Source organism: Ovis aries, chromosome X (genome assembly GCF_016772045.2).
Source record: "Ovis aries strain OAR_USU_Benz2616 breed Rambouillet chromosome X, ARS-UI_Ramb_v3.0, whole genome shotgun sequence".
NCBI classification, from domain to species: domain Eukaryota; kingdom Metazoa; phylum Chordata; class Mammalia; order Artiodactyla; family Bovidae; genus Ovis; species Ovis aries.
The window spans coordinates 29,046,389-29,067,030 of record NC_056080.1 but is presented as its reverse complement, the minus strand read 5'-3'; the positions used below and the strand labels follow the sequence as shown (position 1 = coordinate 29,067,030).

The window sequence follows — 20,642 nt, the reverse complement described above, 5'->3', positions numbered from 1 at the left end:
CAAAACTCTTAATCCTAAATCTGACAAACAGCAAACTGCATGAGACCCATGTAATTCCTATACTTCTATCATGAACCTAAAATAAACTTTGTTGAAAAAATTAACAGTTGAAAATTGAGGAATAAAAAGTCAACAAGTTATTGATGCATATTAGGAACATAGGTTGACAGGCTTCTCAAACCACAAAGTGAAGAACAGGCTTCAGATGACACTAGGGGCGAGATGAGCGGCTGGATGTGGCCCTAGAGCGGGCATTGGCTGAGGCAGAAGTGCCAGCCCTGGCTGAGGCAGAAGGGCCAGCTCTTGCCGAGGAAGAAGGGCCAGCACTGGCCGAGGCAGACATGTCAGCTCTGGCTGCAGCCGAGGTGCCAGCCCTGGCTGAGGCCGAAGAGCCAGCACTGGCCGAGGCAGACATGTCAGCCCTGGCCGAGGCCGAAGGGCCAGCATTGGCCGAGGCAGACATGTCAGCCCTGGCTGAGGCTGAGGTGCCAGCCCTGGCCGAGGCCGAAGGGCCAGCACTGGCCGAGGCAGACATGTCAGCCCTGGCTGAGGCTGTGGTGCCAGCCCTGGCCGAGGCCGAAGGGCCAGCATTGGCCGAGGCAGACATGTCAGCCCCGGCTGAGGCTGAAGTGCCAGCCCTGGCTGCAACATAAGTGCAAACTCTGGACAAGGCAGAAGGGCCAGCACTGGCTGAGGCAGAAGGGCCAGAGCTGGCTGATGCAGAAAGGCCAGCGCTGGCTGAGGCAGAAGGGCCGGTACCGGCTGCAGCTCCAGCTCCAGTGTTCTCTACCTCCTCTCTCGAAACCTCCAAATAATGCGGCAGTAAGGCATCAGGGACCAAATCGTTGACCTTGGTCAAAAACTGCAGGACTTTCGTCTTGCAGGTTTCTGTGAGAGCTTTAGGACCCCACAGGAACTCATAGCGAGGGGGATCGCTGCCGGGCACCAGGTTGTATTCCAGATACTCTTCCCGCACCAGATCTTCTGTGATGAGCTTCCTGGTGTCTCCAAAGATGAAGTGACTTCTTCCATCAAAGATGCCCAGAATATTCAGGAACTTCCAGATCTCCTCCTCAGAGGTGCGATGGCCATTCAGGTAGATGACACCCAGCAGAGGCATCAGAAGACCATTCTTCGGCAGCCCCCAGTCACCTCTCATAGACTCACTGTCGCTGAGATCTAGGTTGCTCACCAGGGTATAGCAGTGACTGTTGGGCCTGACTTCCTTCAGCACCATGCCAAACACCATCTCCATGTGCTCAGAGGCCCTGCTGAGGATCTCAGGGAATTGCTCCCTGTACCTTCTGTGGACAACTTTCAGCATTTCTGACCTCTTAATGAGCTCCCTCGTATTATACTTAAATAGCATGTACTGCACCAACATCTCTGCCTTCCAGGTCAGAAGATCTGTGTGAGAGCTTTCAGCAGCAGCTGAGGCCTGGGAGGAATTTTCCCTTCCTGAACCTGGCCCTCGGCACCTACACCAGATCTTGAGCGTGCTGCGGCACCTACACCAGATCTTGAGCGTGCTGCGCGCCCGACACCAGATCTTTTGCGTACAGCACCTGCAGCAGCACTGGTGGTGCCTTGGGCTCCTGAGGCCCCTTGGAGGTGCCAGCAGCAGACGAGCTTGAGGGACTGCTCTCTGAATCAGGAGGGGAGGAGGAGGTGGTCTCTTCCTCCCCAGATGTGGTAGCCTGATCATGAAGACCCTGGGTCTCAGCCCGGGCCTGGCGACGTTTCTCACGAGCACGGTGCTTACTCTTCTGCCCACGAGGCATGATGGCTGTGGTCAGGGACCGCAGGCAGGAGTCTGGGCCAATAGACAGGAGGTTGGGGCACCTGGAGGATGGAGAATGAGATGATATGAGCACCTTAAAACAGGGAGTTTCCACCTTGGTTTAATCAAAGTCCGCCTCTGCAGGTGTCCTTGAGGACACTGCCCTAGGAACCAACAAGGCTCCTGTTTCCTGGTCAGCCTGTCTCCTGAGAATCTCAGAGGAAGAACAGAGGACTTACTTTTCCTCTGCGTCCTCTCAGCCCTGCTTTGGATTTACTGAGGTGACAGCAGGTGCTGGCAGTGGGGTCCTCTCAGCTCATCTTCAGTATTATCACATCAAGTCCTGGCGGAGCCTGGGCACCCTTCCCTCTGATACTCTGATGAAGACACTTTAGACCTCCACATGATTCAGAAGCAAGTGAAGGGCTGCCTCAGTCCACCTCCCTCCCAGGGGATACTCAGTGCGGAGAGCTCAGTAGGGTCTTTTCTATCCTGAGTTCACTGGGATCATCATTCATGGTCCTTACTTTGGTTCCTTAACACGTTGGGCACTATTCTCCATTTGCTGACTGGTGGCTGCACGTTTAGACTAGACATTTCCCCTCCCCTAGACTTGGCATAAAACAGTAAAGGACATATTCAAACTCACAGCCCATCCCTGAGATTTCCTGGGTTGAAATCCAAGGGTTGGGATGGACGCTCTGAGTCCTCACTCAGGTTCCTCAACTGAGCTCCTGGTAGAGAACCTCCTCTTTCTCCTGAACTGATACCTGTCTGATAGTAAAAGCCAATCACCTTGTGTCCCAACAGGAGGAAGTGAAGATGACCTCATCTTACCAAACATGGTCTCCTAAGAATGGAAGCTGTTGCAGGCAGGTTGATGTCCCTGTGGTCCCATCCAAGATCCCAATTCAAAGTTAAAATTTTTTTAGCTTCGCTTCTTCTCTAAGTCTTTTTTTAAAATACATTTATTTTTAATGGAAGTATAATATCTTTACAATATTGTGTTGTCTTATGCCCCACATTAATATGAATCAGCCATAGGTATACTATATGTCCCCTCCCTCTTGAAACTCTCTCCCACCTCCCACCCCATTCCACCCTTCTTAAGCTGTCAGAGCACTGGCTTAGAGCTCCCTGAGTAATAAAACTAATTCCCAATGGTTATCTGTTTTCCATATGGTAATATGTACGTTTTCAATGTTACTCTCTCAATCTGCCCCTCCCTCTCCTTCCCCCACTGTGTCCACGAGTGTGTTCTCTATGTCTGCATCTCCAGGCTGCCCTGCAAATAGGTTCAACAGTACCATCTTTCTGGATTCCATATAAATGCATTAATATATGATATTGGCTTTCCTCTTTCTGACTTAATTCACTGTGCATAAAAAAACTAGGAATAAAATTACCACATGAGCCAACAGTACAAATACAGGGCATATATCCTGAGGAACCTACCTGAAAAAAAACACTTGGACTCAAATGTTCACTGCAGCACTATTTACAATACCCAGGACATGGAAGTAACCAAGGTCTACATTTGATTGATGACAGGGTCTAAGAGTTCTCCCTCTGCTGACAACTCCTTAGCCCACAGTGGGGACCGACATGTATTCTTGAGGTCTGCCACAGATGACGACAGGGAGGATTTGGTCTGAATGATGTGGTGTGGAACATCCCCACAGCCCCCGAGGTTCTCACCATGACTCCTTGCAAATCTGAATTGCAACCTGAGGCTGCCCCCTTTGACTTGGTTGCTCACTTCCCTGAGATGTCCCGGGAAGTGTCATGTCAAACGCCTGATTCTCCCAGGCCTGAAAACAGGGCTGGCGCTTTATGCGGCCCTATTTCTTACGGAACTGGCCCCCATCCTCGCTCAGCGTCACAACCATGAATCATGTTGGGGACTAGCTCCCTTTGTTGAACTGGTTTTATTCTGTTAGAGCAAGGCTCTCACTCCCCCAAACCAGCTCCAGTGGACACCAGGGGGCACCATAGCTGGCGAGCTCTACCCCGGGCCTCCTAGCGCCCAGTACAGGGGAGTCACTGTGTGGCCCCCTTGCGGTGTCGAAGTCTGCTCATCAGCCCTCAGGGCCGTTATCTAGGTCCTAGACCTCCTCCGGGGTAGAATCCGGGCCTACCCCCACAGACCAACGCCTTAGCCTGAGACACTCTAGACCACATTCAGCCGATAGCACTGAAGGGCCCACAAGAGCCATATCACAGGGGTGGGATGTGGATGGGTCACTTTCATTACTGGGAGGGTTGGGAAGTCCCTTCAGCTCCATTTAGGTCCTCACCTTGGTTCCGGACGAGTCCTGGACACTAAGTCTCCGCCAAACGGTCGCTGCGGCTACGCGTCGAGCTTCTCGCCTTCGAAGCGGAAGTGGAGGGGAGCTGCGTAAGGTCTTACGTGAGGTCGCACAGGGACGACGGCAAGGGCAGCGTGCTACGGGAACCCCGGTAGCTCAATATTCATCCGTCCCTGGATTCTCTCTCAGGGTCCTCCGGGTGCAGTTTATCAGAGCCCTGAACGCCTCCATCTAAGAACCCAAGTCCTACACCCCCAAACAAAGCCCTCGCCTTCCCAAGTCCCTAGTAGAGGGAATCAGGGCACTGCTCTGAGAATCTCTGCTTGTCAGGAGGGGAGCCACTCTGTAAGCCTCCCTCTCTGGGGAGAGATCCTCTCATTAGCACTGATCCTCCTCACCTTAAGTACGGTTATGGTCAAGATGACACCCCTCTGCAGATCTGGGGCCCTATCCCGCTAGAGAAGGCCATGCCCTCCCTGAGATCACACAGGTGGAATGAGGGACCACTCAGAAGTAGGTCCTCTAGGTCTCTCAGAGCTAAGAATTTACAGAATGCTGTTTGGCTCCCTCTCCAGGGGTCCCTTCTAACACTCAGCATTGTCATCTGAGGTCCTGCTTGGGCTCAGGTTCATCCACCCACAAAACTAGGCTGATCCTATTAGACAGAGGCCTCACCTCAATGAGAATTTCCAGACTGAAATCAACCTGCCATCTGTGCCCTGAGCTTCCTGGGGACCACAGCGACAGATTTTCCAGGGCCTCCTTTGATGCAGTGTGTGCTACTGTGAGTCCACTTTCACGTCCTCACATTGACATGTGACGAACCCTGTAACTCCACTCTCTGCTTTATGGAGCAGCTTGTCTTACATCAAGGTCCTAGTCTCCTTGAGAATTCCAAGTTGGAAGTCAGGGTGACCCTCGTGATCGTAGTCTATAAGGGCCTCCGAAAACAGGCAGTGGGGATGCAACTCAAGTCCTTCTGGATTCCTCTTGCTCAGCATCCTCACTACATCTACCACAGCCTGGGACTGCTCCTTCTACTGATGTAAGATACCTCTTTGGGTGACCACTATAATCAGGAGTCCCTGTCTCTGCAGCCCCCTTTCGTGGAGTTCCGATATCAGCTTCTGTCACTTGATTAAAGGCTTCCTGGGAAATGCGTATTCCTACAAACACTTGAGCAGTTATCCTCTAGCAAATCTTGGAGAAAATGGGTCTCAGTCCCTAAAGTGATGTAAGATTAGGAAAATGCAGCAGAAATCAAGGAACTCAGGACAGATGTTATGCTGTCAGAGAAAAAGAACTCATATATTCCTTCTCTTCAGCTAGATTTTGGGTGTGTGCTTAGTTGCTTAGTCATGTCCTACTCTCTACAACCCCATGGACTGTAGCCTGACAGGCTCCTCTGTCCATGGGAATTCTCCAGGCAAGAATCCTGGAGTGAGTTGCTCCCCTCCAGGGGATGTACCAAACCCAGGAATCAAACCCAGGACTCCCACATTGCAGGTGGATTCTTTACTTTCTGAGCCACCAGGTTTAGGGTAGTTCTAAAATCTTTACTTTCAGGACCCTCCTGTTGGTCCACTGGTTAAGCCTGTGTACTCGCAATGCAGGAGGCCCAGGTTCGATCCCTGGTCAGGTAACTGGATCCCACATACCAGAACTAAGAGTTCATGTGCCACAACTAACACTTTCACATGCCACAACTAAAGAGCCTGCGTGTGGCAACAAAGATCCTGAGTGGCACAGCTAAGACTCAGAGCAGCCAAAAATAAATACTTTTAGTTAAAAAATTAAGCATTTACTTTCTACATAGGATAGCACCTGATAATCTTGTAAGCCCTTGATGACTTGAGGGTGTCTGAATTTGCACCTACAGATGACCATATGGTTACAGAGCATTATCTATTTCTCTCCTTTTTCTCTATAATTATTTTGGTTATGTGCTATGTGGCAATATTGATGGTAAGAGAGTTTTGGGGAGAGTGGATACATGTATATGTAAGGGTGAATCCCTTCCCTGTTCATCTGAAACTGTCACAATATTGTTAATCGGTTACCCCCAAGCAAAAAATAAAAGTTCAAATTATAAAAGACAAAACTGTGCTTCCAGTGCAAGGGGTATGAGTTCAATCCCTGGTTGTGCAATTAAGATCCCATGTTTCAAGGGGCGTTCCTAAGACTGCGGAGGAATAGGACGAGGAGACCACTTTCTCCCCCACAAATTCATTGACAGAACATTTGAATGCTGAGCAAAAGGAGGAAGGACAGAATATAAAAGACAAAAAGAGAGACAAAGAGGTAGGGACGGAGATCCGTCCCAGGAAGGGAGTCTTAAAAAAGAGAGAAGTTTCTGAACACCAGGAAACACTCTCACTGGCGGGTCTGTGGCGAGCCTAGGAATCTCACAGGGCAACATAACTGGGAGGAAAAATAAATAAATACATAAATAATGAAAACCCACAGATTACGTGCCTAACGGCAACTCCCAGCAGAGCAACAGCCCAGACACTTGCATCTGCCACTAGAAAGCAGAGGCTGGGAGGCGTGGGCTGCATTGCTTAGGATAAGGACCCTGGGCCTGAATGCCCTGAAGGAACTAACTTGAGATAGCAACCCAGACTGTGGGATAGCTATCCTGGGAAAAGCCCTAACCTAAGACACTGCCAGGCCTGTTCACAGAGCAAAAGACTGAGCAGAGCTAGCTGGCTGTGGACTGGCCCATTCCCTGCTGCAGACAGACAGGCGAGGACAGCCAGAGCCAGAAGGGGGCAATCCTTCTGGCTTGCCCAGAAGGCAGCTCCAGAGAGGCATCCTCTACCAAACTGCAAGCAGGCTTCATTGTTAATCAAGACTTCTTCGGATTCTGGATGGTTGACATCAGCCAAGAGGGTCACAGCCAGAGATCAGGTTCCCAGAAGAGACACATGGCACACCTGTGAATACGTGCCCATTGTACACCCAGAAAACCGAGCGGCTGGGACTGGGGAGGCGGTAAGATTCAGCCTCCAACTCAGGGCGACTGTGCTCACCAAGCACCTGGTCACCTGAGCTGCTCAGACCTGGGATGGGTACAAAACGCAGGCCCAACCAAGTCTGCGCCTTTGTGGAGTACCCAAGAACTTGAACCTGAGAGGCTTAGACCTGGGAAGTGCACGCAACCCAGGCCCCGCCTCAGACAGTTCCTGGCAGAGCAACCTAGAGCCTGAGCAGTGTAGACTGGGAAAGCACACACGCTGTGAGTGGGGGCAAACCCGGTGTCGCCGAGACACTGCGAGCACTCCCTGCAAACATCTGCTTGCAGTGTTCCTCCCTCCCCACAGCACGACTGAACAAGTGAGCCTAAAATAAGTGACCACCACCGCCCCCTTGTGTCTTGTGGAAATTAGACACTGAAGAGACCAGCAAACAGAAGCAGCTAAAATAAACTGAGGAAATCGCCTTGGAAGTGAGAGGTGCAACAGATTAAAACCCTGTAGTTAGCACTGACTACATAGGAAGGGGCCTTTAGATCTTGAGAAGTATAAGCTGGATCAAGGAACTATCTGAAAATGAACTGACCCCACACTGTCCATAACAGCGCCACAGAAAGTCCTAGATATATTTTTACTATTATAATTTTTCAATTAATTTGTTAAAAATTTTAATCCTCTATTACTCCTTTAATTTTCATGTTTATAACCTACTATTACCTTGCAAAAAAAGACCCTCTTTTTAAAGCAAACTTCATATATATATATATATATATTATAAATTTTTTAACTTTGTTTTGTTTTTTTAATATTGTATTTTTGAGACTCTAACTTCTGCTCTAGATTTTTAATCTTTGCTTTTTCGTATTTGTTATCAATTTTGTACCTTTAAGAACCCAATCTTCAGTACCCATTTTTACTTGGGAGCGAGAATACAGGCTTGACTGCTCTCTCCCACTTTGGACTCTCATCTGCGATCCCAGAGATGGCAGCCCACCATTCTCCCCCTGGGATTCTCCAGGCAAGAACACTGGAGTGGGTTGCCATTTCCTTCTCCAATGCATGAAAGTGAAAAGTGAAAGTGAAGTTGTTTCCAACTCTTAGTGACCCCATGGACTGCAGCCTACCAGGCTCCTCCGTCCACGGGATTTTCCAGGCAAGAGTACTGGAGTGGGTTGCCATTGCCTTCACCAATACAGTATACTAACACATATATATGGAATTTAGAAAGATGGTAACAGTAACCCTATATGTGAGATAGCAAAAGAGACACAGATGTACAGAACAGTCTTTTGGACTCTGTGGGAGAGGCGAGGGTGGGATGATTTGGGAGAATGGCATTGAAACCTGTATATTATCATATGTGAAACAGATCACCAGTCCAGGTTCGATGCATGAGACAGGGTGCTCAGGACTGGTGCACTGGGATGACCCAGAGGGATGGGATGGGGATGGAGGTGGAAGGGGGGTTCAGGATGGGGAACTCATGTACACCCATGGCTTATTCATGTCAATGTTTGGCAAAACCACTACAATATTGTAAAGTAACTAGCCGCCAAATGAATAAATTTATATTAAAGAAAGATCCCATGTTTCACATAGCAATCAATCAATCAATAAAATACCATCATAAGAAAAAGTGATGGGGAATCCATGAAAGAAATAATTGATGACTTAGATTTCATTCCTTTTAAACGTCTGCTCTATAAAAATATACCATCAAGAGAACAAGAAGATGAGCCATAGTCTGGGAGAAAATATTAGCAAAAGACGTATCAGATGAAGACTCTAACCTAAAATATACAAAGAACTCTTAAAATTAATAAGAAGAAAACTAACATCTAATAAAATATGGACAAAATATATGAATAGATACCTTCACAAGGAAGATACACAGATGGCAACAAGCATATGAAAAGATGCTCCACATCATATACCATTCAGTTCAGGTCAGTTCAGTCACTCAGCCGTGTATGACTCTTTGCGACGCATGAATCACAGCATGCCAGGCCTCCCTGTCCATCACCATCTCCTGGAGTTCACTCAGACTCATGTCCATCGAGTCAGTGATGTCATCCAGCCATCTCATCCTCTGTCGTCCCCTTCTCCTCTTGCCCCCAATCCCTCCCAGCATCAGAGTCTTTTCCAATGAGTCAACTCTTCACACAAGGTGGCCAAAGTACTGGAGTTTCAGCTTTAGCATCATTCCTTCCAAAGAAATCCCAAGGCTCATCTCCTTCAGAATGGACTGGTTGGATCTCCTTGCAGTCCAAGGGACTCTCAAGAGTCTTCTCCAACACCACAGTTCAAAAGCATCAGTTCTTCGGTGCTCAGCCTTCTTCACAGTCCAACTCTCACATCCATACATAACCACAGGAAAAACCATAGCCTTGGCTAGACGGACCTTAGTCGGCAAGGTAATGTCTCTGCTTTTGAATATACTATCTAGGTTGGTCATAACTTTTCTTCCAAGGAGTAAGCGTCTTTTAATTTCATGGCTGAAATCACCATCTGCAGTGATTTTGGAGCCCCCCCAAAAAAGTCTGCCACTGTTTCCACTGTTTCCTCATCTATTTCCCATGAAGTGATGGGACCAGATGCCATGATCTTCGTTTTCTGAATGATGAGCTTTAAGCCAACTTTTTCACTCTCCTCTTTCATCAAGAGGCTTTTTAGTTCCTCTTCACTTTCTGCCATAAGGGTGGTGTCATCTGCATATCTGAGGTTATTGATATGTCTCCCTGCAATCTTGATTCCAGCTTGTGTTTCTTCCAGTCCAGCGTTTCTCATGATGTACTCTGCATATAAGTTAAAAAAGAGATGGCAAGAATACACAGAAGAAGTGTACAAAAAGATCTTCACAACCCGGATAATCATGATGATGTGATCACTCATCTAGAGCCAGACATCCTGGAATGTGAAGTCAAGTGGGCCTTAGAAAGCATCACTACGAACAAAGCTAGTGGAGGTGATGGAATTCCAGTAGAGCTATTTCAAATCCTGAAAGATGATGCTGTGAAAGTGCTGCACTCAATATGCCAGCAAATTTGGAAAACTCAGCAGTGGCCACAGGACTGGAAAAGGTCAGTTTTCATTCTAATCCCAAAGAAAGGCAATGCCAAAGAATACTCAAACTACCGCACAATTGCACTCATCTCACATGCTAGTAAAGTAATGCTCAAAATTCTCCAAGCCAGGCTTCAGCAATACGTGAACCGTGACCTTCCTGATGTTCAAGCTGGTTTTAGAAAAGGCAGAGGAACCAGAGATCAAATTGCCAACATTCGCTGGATCATGGAAAAGCAAGAGAGTTCCAGAAAAACATCTATTTCTGCTTTATTGACTATGTCAAAGCCTTTGACTGTGTGGATCACAATAAACTGTGGAAAATTCTGAAAGAGATGGGAATAGCAGACCACCTGACCTGCCTCTTGAGAATTCTGTATGCAGGCCAGGAAGCAACAGTTAGAACTGGACATGGAACAACAGACTGGTTTCAAATAGGAAAGGAGTACGTCAAGGCTGTATATTGTCACCCTGCTTATTTAACTATATGCAGAGTACATTAGGGAACTGCAAATTAAAAAAAAAAAAACAAGCAGATATCACAATATGCCTTTTAGAATGGCCATCATCCAAAGGACTGAAACACCAAATGGTGGTAAGGATGTGAATCATCAAGAATTCTCATTCCTTGGTGGTGGTGATGCAAAATGGGAGAACCACTTTGGAAGACAGTCTGCAAGTTTCTTAGGAAACTATACATATTCAACACTGCTGGTAGGAAAGCAAACTGGTACACCCACTATGGAAAACAGTATTGAGGTTCCTCAGAAAATAAAAAATAACACATAATATTCTCTGCAATTCCACTTCTATCCAAAGGAGTTGAAATCAGGACCTTGAAGAGAACTCTGCACTCCCATGTTCATTGCAGCACTACTCACAATAGCTTTAAGAGAGGGAAGTAGCCGAGTGTCCAGGGACAGATGAATGGATAAAGATGTAAATATACATACAATGGAATATCATTCAGCCTTAAAAAGAAGCTAACCTCTCCAGTTATGACAGCATGGATATAACTAGAGGACTTTATGCTACAGTGAAATAAGCCAGACACAGAAGGACAAATACTACATGTCATTTATAGGAGCAATCTATAATGGTCAATGTCAAAGAAGCAGAGAATAGAGTGGTGGTTGCCGGAGGCTATGGGAGGGTGGATGGGAAGGACCTGTAGACTTAGAAAACATTCACAACCTAAAAGTTAACAGTTTTGTTCTATTTGGTAGAAACGTTTAGGACTTCTACCCAGGAGGCAGCATCTCGAGTAACCCTGAGGGTTCGAACTGCTCTGGGGAAGGGAGGGGAGGAACCAGGTCATATAGAGGTTTGCAACAAAGGGCAGGTAGTGTGAATGTCAAAAGATTATCATAAATGAAGGAAAACCAGATAACCCAAGTTAAGGAGTTTAGCGCTTCTGCTTGTATGGGAAGATGCAAGAATCTGGGCCACTGAAATCATTTTTTGATATCCACCTCACCTATCTGTATCCTGTAGTTTTACATCTTGTGTTCCCTCAAGGCTCACCATCTGTGGGGGCTGCAGCTGTTGAAAACTGACAATGTTTATTCACTGATATGGCAGGCAGTATTCCAATTCTTAGTATTAATCAAAAGTTACAAAGTTTAATTATACAAAATGAGTAAGTTCTGGGAAACTACTATATAATATAGAGCTTATACTTAAGAATACTATATTGTACACTCTCTAAGAGGGCAAATACTATGGTAAGTGTTCTTATCACACACACAACACATAAAAGGTGAGAAGGCAACTGTTAGAATGGCCACGATCAAAAAATCTATGAACAATAAATGCTGGCGAAGGTGTACAGAAAAGAGAACATTCTTGCTTTGTTGGTGGGAATGTAAATTGATACAGCCACTATGGAGAACAGTATAGAAATTCCTTAAAAATTAGGAATAAAACTACCACATGATCTAACAATCCCACTACTGGGCATATACCCTTCAGAAGCCATAGCTGAATAAGACACATGTACTCCAATGTTAACTGCAGCACTATTTACAACAGCTAGGACGTGGAAGCCACTTACATGTCCATTGATAGATGAATGGATAAAGAAGCTGTGGTGCATATATAAACAACAGAAAACTACTAAGCAATAAAAAGGAACACATTTGAGTCAGTTCTAATGTGCTGGATGAACCTAGAGCCAATTATACAGAGTGAAGTAAGTCAGAAGGAGAAATGTAAATATCGTATACTGACGCATACCTATGGAATCTTGAGGGATGGTACTGATGAATGTATTTGCAGGTCAGGAATGGGGATGCAGACGTAGAGCTCAAACCACTGCTCTGTGATAACCAAGGGGGTGGGAAGGAGTGGGAGGTGGGAGGGAGGTTCCAGTGGAAGGGGAAATATGTATACCTATGGTTGATTCGTGTTGATGTATGGCAGAAACCAACACAATATTGTAAAGCAATGAAAAATATACTTTAACAAGGGTGAGAGGGTAATTTTGGAGGTAATGGATATGTTTATAGCATAAACTGCAGTGGTAGTTTCACAGCAGACTTAACTCCAAACCCATCCATTTATATACATTAAATATATACAGGTTATTGTATGTCAATCATACCTTAATATATTGCTTTTTTAAAACAAACCAAACAAATTCTTGGGCTTCCAAGGTGGCTCAATGGTAAAGAATCCATCTGCATTGCAGGAGACATGGGTTTGATCCCTGAGTTAGGAAGATCCCCTGGAAAAGGAAATGGTAACCCACTCCAGTATTCATGCCTGGGAAATCCCATGGGTAGAGGAGCCTGGTGGGCTATAGTCCATGAGGTTGCAAAGAGTCGGACATGACTGAGTAACTAAACAACAAACATACTCTTACCCTACGATTTAGTGGTCATGCTCCTTGGTGTTTAGCCAGACGAGCTGGAAACTTACATCCACACAAAACCTGCATGCAGTTCTTTACAGCAGCTTAACTCATATTTTCCAAAACTTAAAAAAAGCAACAATGGTGTCCTTTAGCAGGTAACAGGATAAGTAATGGAATACTGTTCAGTGCTAAAAATGAATAAGTTTCCAAACCGTGAAGAGACATGGAGGAACGTTTGATGTGTATTACTAAGTGATAGAAACTAAGGTGCAAAGGCTACACACTGCATGATTCCAGCTACATGACTCCTGGAAAAAAGCAAAACTATTGAAACAGTAAAAAGACCAGTGGTTGCCTGGGACTGGGTGGGGATGGGCAGAGGGAGGGATGCACAGAGCACAGAGAGGTTTTGCTGCTGTGAAACTGACCCTATAGGGGTGGGTGCTGTTGTTTAGTCGCTCAGTCATGTCCGATACTTTGTGACCTCACAGATTGTAGCCTGACAGACTCCTCTGTTTATGGGATTTCTCAGGCAAGAACACTTGGGTGAGTTTCCTCTGTCTTCTCCAGGGGATCTTCCCATCCAGGGATTGAACCCGTGTCTCCTGCATGGGCAGATGGATTCTCTACCACTGACTCACCAGAGAAGCCCATAAGGCTGGATACAAGTCATCATCCATTTGTCTATACTCACAGAGGGTACAGTACCAAATAAAGAAGCTAATGTAAGTAAGTGTGCTAATGACATATAATGTAGCTTCCTAGATTGTACCAAACGGCCTACTCTGCTGGGGACATTGACAGTAGGGGAGGCTGTGCTTGTGTCCAGGAGGAAGATATATGGGAACTCTCCATACTTTCTGCTCCATTTTGCTGTCACTCTAAGACTGCTTAAAAAAGTAAGCTTAAAAATCTAATGGGGCTGGGGTGGTGGCTCAGCCCCATACCCTTCCCTGGGGATTGCAGTCTTGAGTGCAGGGCCAGGCCCTCTTACCCCTCTATCCAAAAGGGGGTGGGCCCCTCAACCCTCATTCAGTTTGCTTGATCTGGATGCTGGCAGGGCCTGAGGGCTCCACTCTTTTAGGGTCTGAGAACATTTCCTGAGATCCAAAAGGATGTGAGGGTGGTATCCCTTGACCACACCTGCCATGCCATGAGTGACAACTGCATCAGGCAGGTTGAGAACGCATATGATGGTGATCCCACTGGGGGTGCTGACTCCATACCCTAAATCTGACTCGGGTGAAGGCCTAAGAGTTCCCCCTCTGCTGACCTGAGACCTCCACCTCAAATCAAGCTCATCACTTTTCTGTTACCCCTGAGAAGGACATGAGGCCATCTCTTTCTGACATTTACAAGGATCTTCCATGGCAACAGGGAGGATTCGGTGAGGTCTCTGCTGATATGGGCTTGGCAGGGCTGCTCTCCTTCCTCCGGGCACACCTTAGAAATATTTCTCTCTACTGACCTGAGCTGGCCAAACTCGCATAAAGGTCTGCTGACCTGGGCACCCTCCAAGGCGGGAGTCACAATTCCCCGAGAACTTTGAACATTAAGTGAGCGATTGCTCAGGCTGAGGACTTTGCCTGGGGCATGTTGCCCTCCCTCAGCCCACCTATAAGGGCCTCTTCCTCCTGGCTCCTGTTTCTTTATTAAAAGTCTTCCTGGGCAAGGCCACATCCTGGCAACCTCTTGACCCATTAGCCTATTGAAAGCCTTTCAGAGACTGGGTTCCCGTACCAGGAGTGATGTGAAACAGGGAAGTTGTAAGGCAAGGCAGGATGGATGTCTTGACAAAGGATAAAACACCTTCATCTACCCCTTCTCTTTACTAGCCACACTTCAAATTTTATGTGACTTCTCTTTGAAAAGTTTTAACTTCCAAACGCAAGGGGCTATCCAGCATGATTTCCTGGGCCCCTGATCGTTTAGGTTCTCTGACTTTGGATATGTAGATGACTACATTGTCACTAAATATTACCTTTCTTTGCTTTATTCAGACTTCTCAATTATTTTTATATGCTTATTGCTGTGGTTACATATTTCCATCCAGTGTTTTGGGCACAGAGATCTTCTTTTTATCACCTGACATCCATATTGAACCAGTCGATAAGAAGTATGGCAAATGAAGGAACAGAAAGTTGGCCTCAGGCTAGGAGGAATGGCAAAGTGTGGGCATCAGACTTATTTAGGCCAGGAGTCTACTTCCAACCTTGTCATTTAAGATCTGTGTGAAACTGAATACCTTACCAAACTCTGCGAGTCTCAATTTCTTCATCTATGAAATGGGTTTCAGAAGGTCTGTCTTGGGGACTGAGAATAATGCCTGTAAAATGCCTGGCCCATTGCCTGGCCTGTCCTGAGATTGTCAAGGATGCCAGTCCTTACTGTGATCAATCTGTCCCCAGGTATTCAAGCCCCTACACTGTGATTCAATTTTCAACCCAGGAGATGTCAAAGAATAAGCAGGGGTCTAGGGCAAAGTACACTCTATGAGAAAATTCCTGGTTAGCAAGGAAAACTAGCATATCCCAGTTAACAGTATGCCACTGAAAGTTACCATGAGGTAGACATCCTCAGTGGATGTAACACAAAGCTCCAAAATGTTTCAAGGCCCCTAACTTACCTATCTCTCACTTGCCCTTTTTTTTATAAACCATTCCCACGTTCATTCATTTAACCACCCACAAGTGTCTATTCCTTCCCTATTGTTTGCTAAAATACAGTCAATATAACTTGATTTCAACTATTATTATTGTTTTTTTAGTGGCGTGGGCTCTTGTTTCCCCACCAAGGGCAGAGTGCACCAGTCCAGTGGCTTCAAGGCATCATCCCACCACAGGGGTGTGCCACCCTGATTTCTGGGAAACTCCATAGACAGAAGACAACATTAAAAAACATCTAATCTGCACAGTGTTTACCTGTACTGGAACATGGGCATAGGACACATTCCATGCCAGCTTCACATGATTTCTCTCTGTTTTACTCACAATCCCAATGCACAGGCAGACTCAGAAAATACTGCAACTTAGGTTTCCAACACCAAAGGAAAGTCAATATCACAACTGTGTCACAAGTAATTTTGGGTTTCCCAGTGTTTTCATAAAATTTATGTTTACACTATACTGTAGGCTATTAAGTGGGCATAGCATTATGTCTCAGAACTATATATGTATATCTTAATTAAAAACACCTCTTTGCTAAGAAAAAAATGCTAATCATTATCTGAGACTTCTGTGAGTCCATCTTTTTTGCTGCTGAGGGTGTCAACATTGCAAGAGTTATCAAAATGGACACACAGACATGAAGTGAGCAAATGGTATTGGAAAGATGGAGCCGAAACACTTGCTGGAAGCAAGGTTGACTAACACAAACTTTCAATTTGGTCAAGAAAAAGAAAAAAGAAAAGAAAAGCAGTACCTGTGAATGCAATAAATCAAAGTGCAACAGAGTGAAGTGTGCCTCTAACTGTTAAGGGCAGTTCCCCATCCCAGGTTTTGTCTTTAAGCTATGCAGCCCACCACATGAGAACCTGGTCCCTGGTCACGATTACCGCAGCCTCATCCAGCCCGCCATGCACGCAACTTATAATCCTTCCCACTGAAGGACTTCCATTTTCCCAAGGCCCACCGCTACCTTGCATCAGGGAATTCACATTTGACTGCTGTCATGTCACCATTTCCTCTACATGACAGCTGCCTCTCGACTCTGTAACTTTATGGCCAGTGGCTAGATCTTTATCTCAGCTCTCCAAGTACTAGCACGGAGCATACTATGAGCAGAGGCTCAGTTCATGTTTGGGGAATAAATGAGCCTGTGAGCATGAGGTTGAAATTATTAGAATTTATTTCAGCACTTTGAATTAACCAGGCATATACCAACCATCTTCCTTTTCCTCTAGTTCTTGATCCCACATATTTTACTAGTTTTTTGTATTTTCAAGGAAATAACATATTGCAATGCCATGTTATCTTTCACTGGCTTACAAAATAAGATGGAGGCTTCCCCATTTGCTTTACACAACAGAAAAACTCTTATCCTTAAGACCAACAAAAAATGGTTAAGTGTGACTGATGAATTTGTACACATACATGCTAGATAAGCTTTCATTTAGAAGCAACATTTGAAAAGTAGCAAGAACATAAAAACACAGGTTTATCTCTCTATTCCCCATACAGAACAGGAACACCGAGGTATTTTACACTGTGAACCCTCGGTGAGGTCCAGTCCTATACTTCTTGGAACACTGACTACTCTCTTGAGCCACAAAGTGCAGAATTTGCCTCAGCTTCACTAGGTGTGGAAGGAACTGCTGGAGGAACACTGGGACATCCGTTGGCTTGGGCCCTCTCTTCCTCATCTTTCAAGGCCTCTTCATACCAAAAGTGGAAGGCACTGGGATCCAAACGGTTAATCCTGGCCAGGAACTCCAGGACTCTCATCTTGCTTGTTTCAGTGTGTGCTCTCGGACCCCACAGGAACTCATAGCATGCTGGATCGCTGCCCGGCACTTGCCGATATTCCAAATACTTCAGCTGCACCAAATTTTGGGTGATGAGCTTCTTGGGCTCCCCAAATATGAAGTGCCTCTTCCCAGCATAGATATTCATCTTACTCAGGAAATCCCAGATGTATTCCTCTGTGGCGCAGTTGCCCTTCATGAAGATCACACCCAGGAGATTCATCAGGAGACCTGTCTTGGGAAAACCCCTGCCACGGTGCACGATCCCATTGCGGGGGAGACTCATCTTGCTGACAAGGACATAAGAATGCTTGGCAGTGTTGTCTTTCTTCACGTCAATACCAAATACCACCTCCATGCTGTCAGAAGCTCTTTTGAGGATCCTGAGGAATCGACTGTGGTACTTTTTATTGATAATCTTCAGCATATTCACTTTCCTAATGGGCTTTCTCGTCTTATACATGTGCGTAACAGGAACTGCACCAACAGATTTGTCGGCCTGGTTAGTGAGTGTTTTCCAGACCGCACATTGGAGACAGGGGCAAGAGAGGAATTGTGTGTTTTCCCAGTTTCCCCAGTGGCTCTTTTGGATGATCTTGTGGGAGAAACACTTGCAGGCACAGGGGTGGTGGTCAGGGCCCCCCGAGGACGCTTGAGATGGTTACCAGACCTAGCACCGGACCTTCCCTTAGCATCAACCCCGGGACCAGGATTGGAGGAAGAAGAGAGTGCTTCCATCGTGGTGGCAGTGACCTGAGCGCCCCTCAGATCCTGGGTGCCATGCTCAGCCTGGCGGCGTTTGTCACAGGTGTGGAGCTTACTCTTCTTACCCCGAGGCATGGTGACTGTCGTCAGGGACAACAGGCAGGAGTGCAGGTAGAACAGCACGTGATCTGGGCAGAGAGGAGAGAGGGTGAAAGGGTGTGAGCGGCTGTGGCAGGGAGGCACCAATTTACTTTTAAGAAGGCCCACTCTGCAGGTTTCCACGCGGGCACTGCTCTGCGAACCCAGAGGACTTCTTTTCTGATCGCTCTGTCCTCTGAAAACTCTGTCAAAATAATTAAGGTGAGACTCAGGCTTCAGCCTGCCAGCCCTGCCTGCTGCCTCCTGAGGCTGAGGAGCAGTGGCCAGTCTAGTCCTTCTGGACAGCCCCCTCCATTCTGAAAGGTGGGGGGTCCTCTCAGTTCATATTCAGGACAATCGCACCAACTTTTGGCAGGCACAGGGCCCCCTCCTCTGTGCGGCTCTAAGCTTATACCCCAGAGCCTGGTCCTCATCTTCCTGTGATACCTGAAGAAGTGAAGAGGTACCTCAGCCCAGTGTACCTGGCAGGGGGCACCCACAGCAGTCAGCTCTAGGGAACTCTGTCCTGGGCTCACTGGGGTTTTCCATCCTCTTTCAGGGTCTTAAAGAATCTCTTAGATCAAGATTTACCAAAGAAGTAAGCCTAACAGCATTGTAGCAACTGTCCCCTGCCAACCACAGAGGCGAGACTTTGTGGATTTCGTTTTGTTACAGGAGGGGTAATGGTCCCTTGACTCCACATTCAGGTCCTCACCTTGCCTACAGGTCAGTCCTGGGAATCCACTCTCTTCCAAAGGAACACCCTGAACAGCAGTCCGAGCTCCTCGCCACCAGCACGGATTGTGGGGGGAGCCACTTCCAGCTAAGGCTGCCCTGTGCAGGATCTCTGAGGGATGATGGCAGGGGCAGGGCTCTGTGGGGACCCCATTGTTCAGTGTTCAGCTGTCCGTGGGTCATCGCTTAGGGTCCTCCATGTACCATCTATCAGGGCCCAGGAACCCTTGCTCTATGGACTTGAGTCCTCTTGCCCTCAAAGCCCTAGCCTCCCCAAATCCCTAGAGGGGAGTCAGGTCACGTCTCTGAGCATCTCTCCTTGACAGGAGGGGCACCACTCGGTGAGCCTTCCTCCTTGGTGGGAGAGACCCTCTCATTAGCACCGATGGTCCTCACCTTCACTGTGGTGATGGCCAAGGCACCCACCTCTGCAGAACTGGAGTTTGACCCTGACAGAGAAGCCCTTCCCTCCCTGAGACCAGACAGAAATGAGGAGGCTTCCCATCCCTATAACTCTGCCTGGAGCCTCTGGAGCCAGGAATAGGGGCAGGGGTCTGTAAAGCCTCCTCATTTGTGGGTCTAGTGATACTTCTTTCTTCACTCAGGGACCTCACCATGGTCCTGGCCAGTTTTGGGACCTGACCCTCAACCCGAGATTCTCCCTCTACTGAACCGAGGCCATTCTTCTTAGACCGAGACTTTGACCTCACAGAGAACTACAAGGCTTATAAGAGGGAATGTCCTGTCTGGGCATTGTAGGCCTTAGAGCAAGTTTGGGCAGGTCTCTGAATGACCTGTATTTTAGAGTTGTTGTCTCTCCAGTCCTCACTCATGGGGGCCCTCATTTTGTCTACCTCTTGGATTAAAAAAATTCTTGGAGAACACCACATCCCAGCAAACTTTTGAGCAGTGTCCCTAATGCAGACTTTACAGTTTCATGTCCCTGACTTGACCTGACATTGGGAAAATAACACAGAAGTCAGGGGGCAGAATGGGGTGTGCTCCCAGAGAAAAACGCTAATTCATCCTTTTCAAAAGCCAGAGTCAGTCTCTTTTGAGACTTGTTTTAATTGATTTACAGGCATACTTTTAAAACATTGTACTTCATTTAATCATGCTTCACGGTATTGTGCTTCGTTACAAACTTAATGTTTGCATAACCCTGCATTGAACATATCCACGGCACCATTTTTCCAAAACCGAGTGTTCACTTGGGGTCCCTGTTCCACATATTGTTAATTCTTTAAATATTTTAAACTCTTTCCTTATTTTATTTCTTATGGAGCTCTGATCAGTTGTCTTTCTTACTAAGTAACTCTCTTATATATGTAAATTAAGCTATATACATTTTTTAGAGATTTTCTAGTAAGTGTATACAATAGGATTAACAACGTTTATAAACATGGGAATCCCCCAAATTCCTGTGATTTACTTTATGGTCATATTCACTTTATTGCAGTGATCTATAACCCAACCCACCATATCTGAGATATACGCACACTTATAAAGGAAAGGAGCCCTCCAAGATGGCTTTGAGCTATTCTAATTGAGCTTATCTGACAATGCATAGAGAGATAATCTTATTGTCACTATCATCTGTTTCTCCTCCTCACTGCTGTCA

General features: G+C 46.5%; 1 protein-coding gene and 1 pseudogene across 1 annotated transcript; both read right to left on the bottom strand.

Annotated features, from left to right (window-relative positions):
• Positions 1–211: 211 nt before the first annotated feature.
• On the bottom strand, positions 212–1,833 carry LOC114111740 (melanoma-associated antigen B2-like; annotated as a pseudogene).
• A 15,311-nt stretch (positions 1,834–17,144) lies between these two features.
• LOC101107262 (melanoma-associated antigen B3) lies at positions 17,145–18,283 on the bottom strand. Its single transcript, XM_015105264.4, is given in 2 exon segments — positions 17,145–17,909; positions 17,912–18,283. Coding segments are annotated over 2 exon segments (1,050 nt in total). The 3' UTR covers positions 17,145–17,231.
• Positions 18,284–20,642: the final 2,359 nt, after the last annotated feature.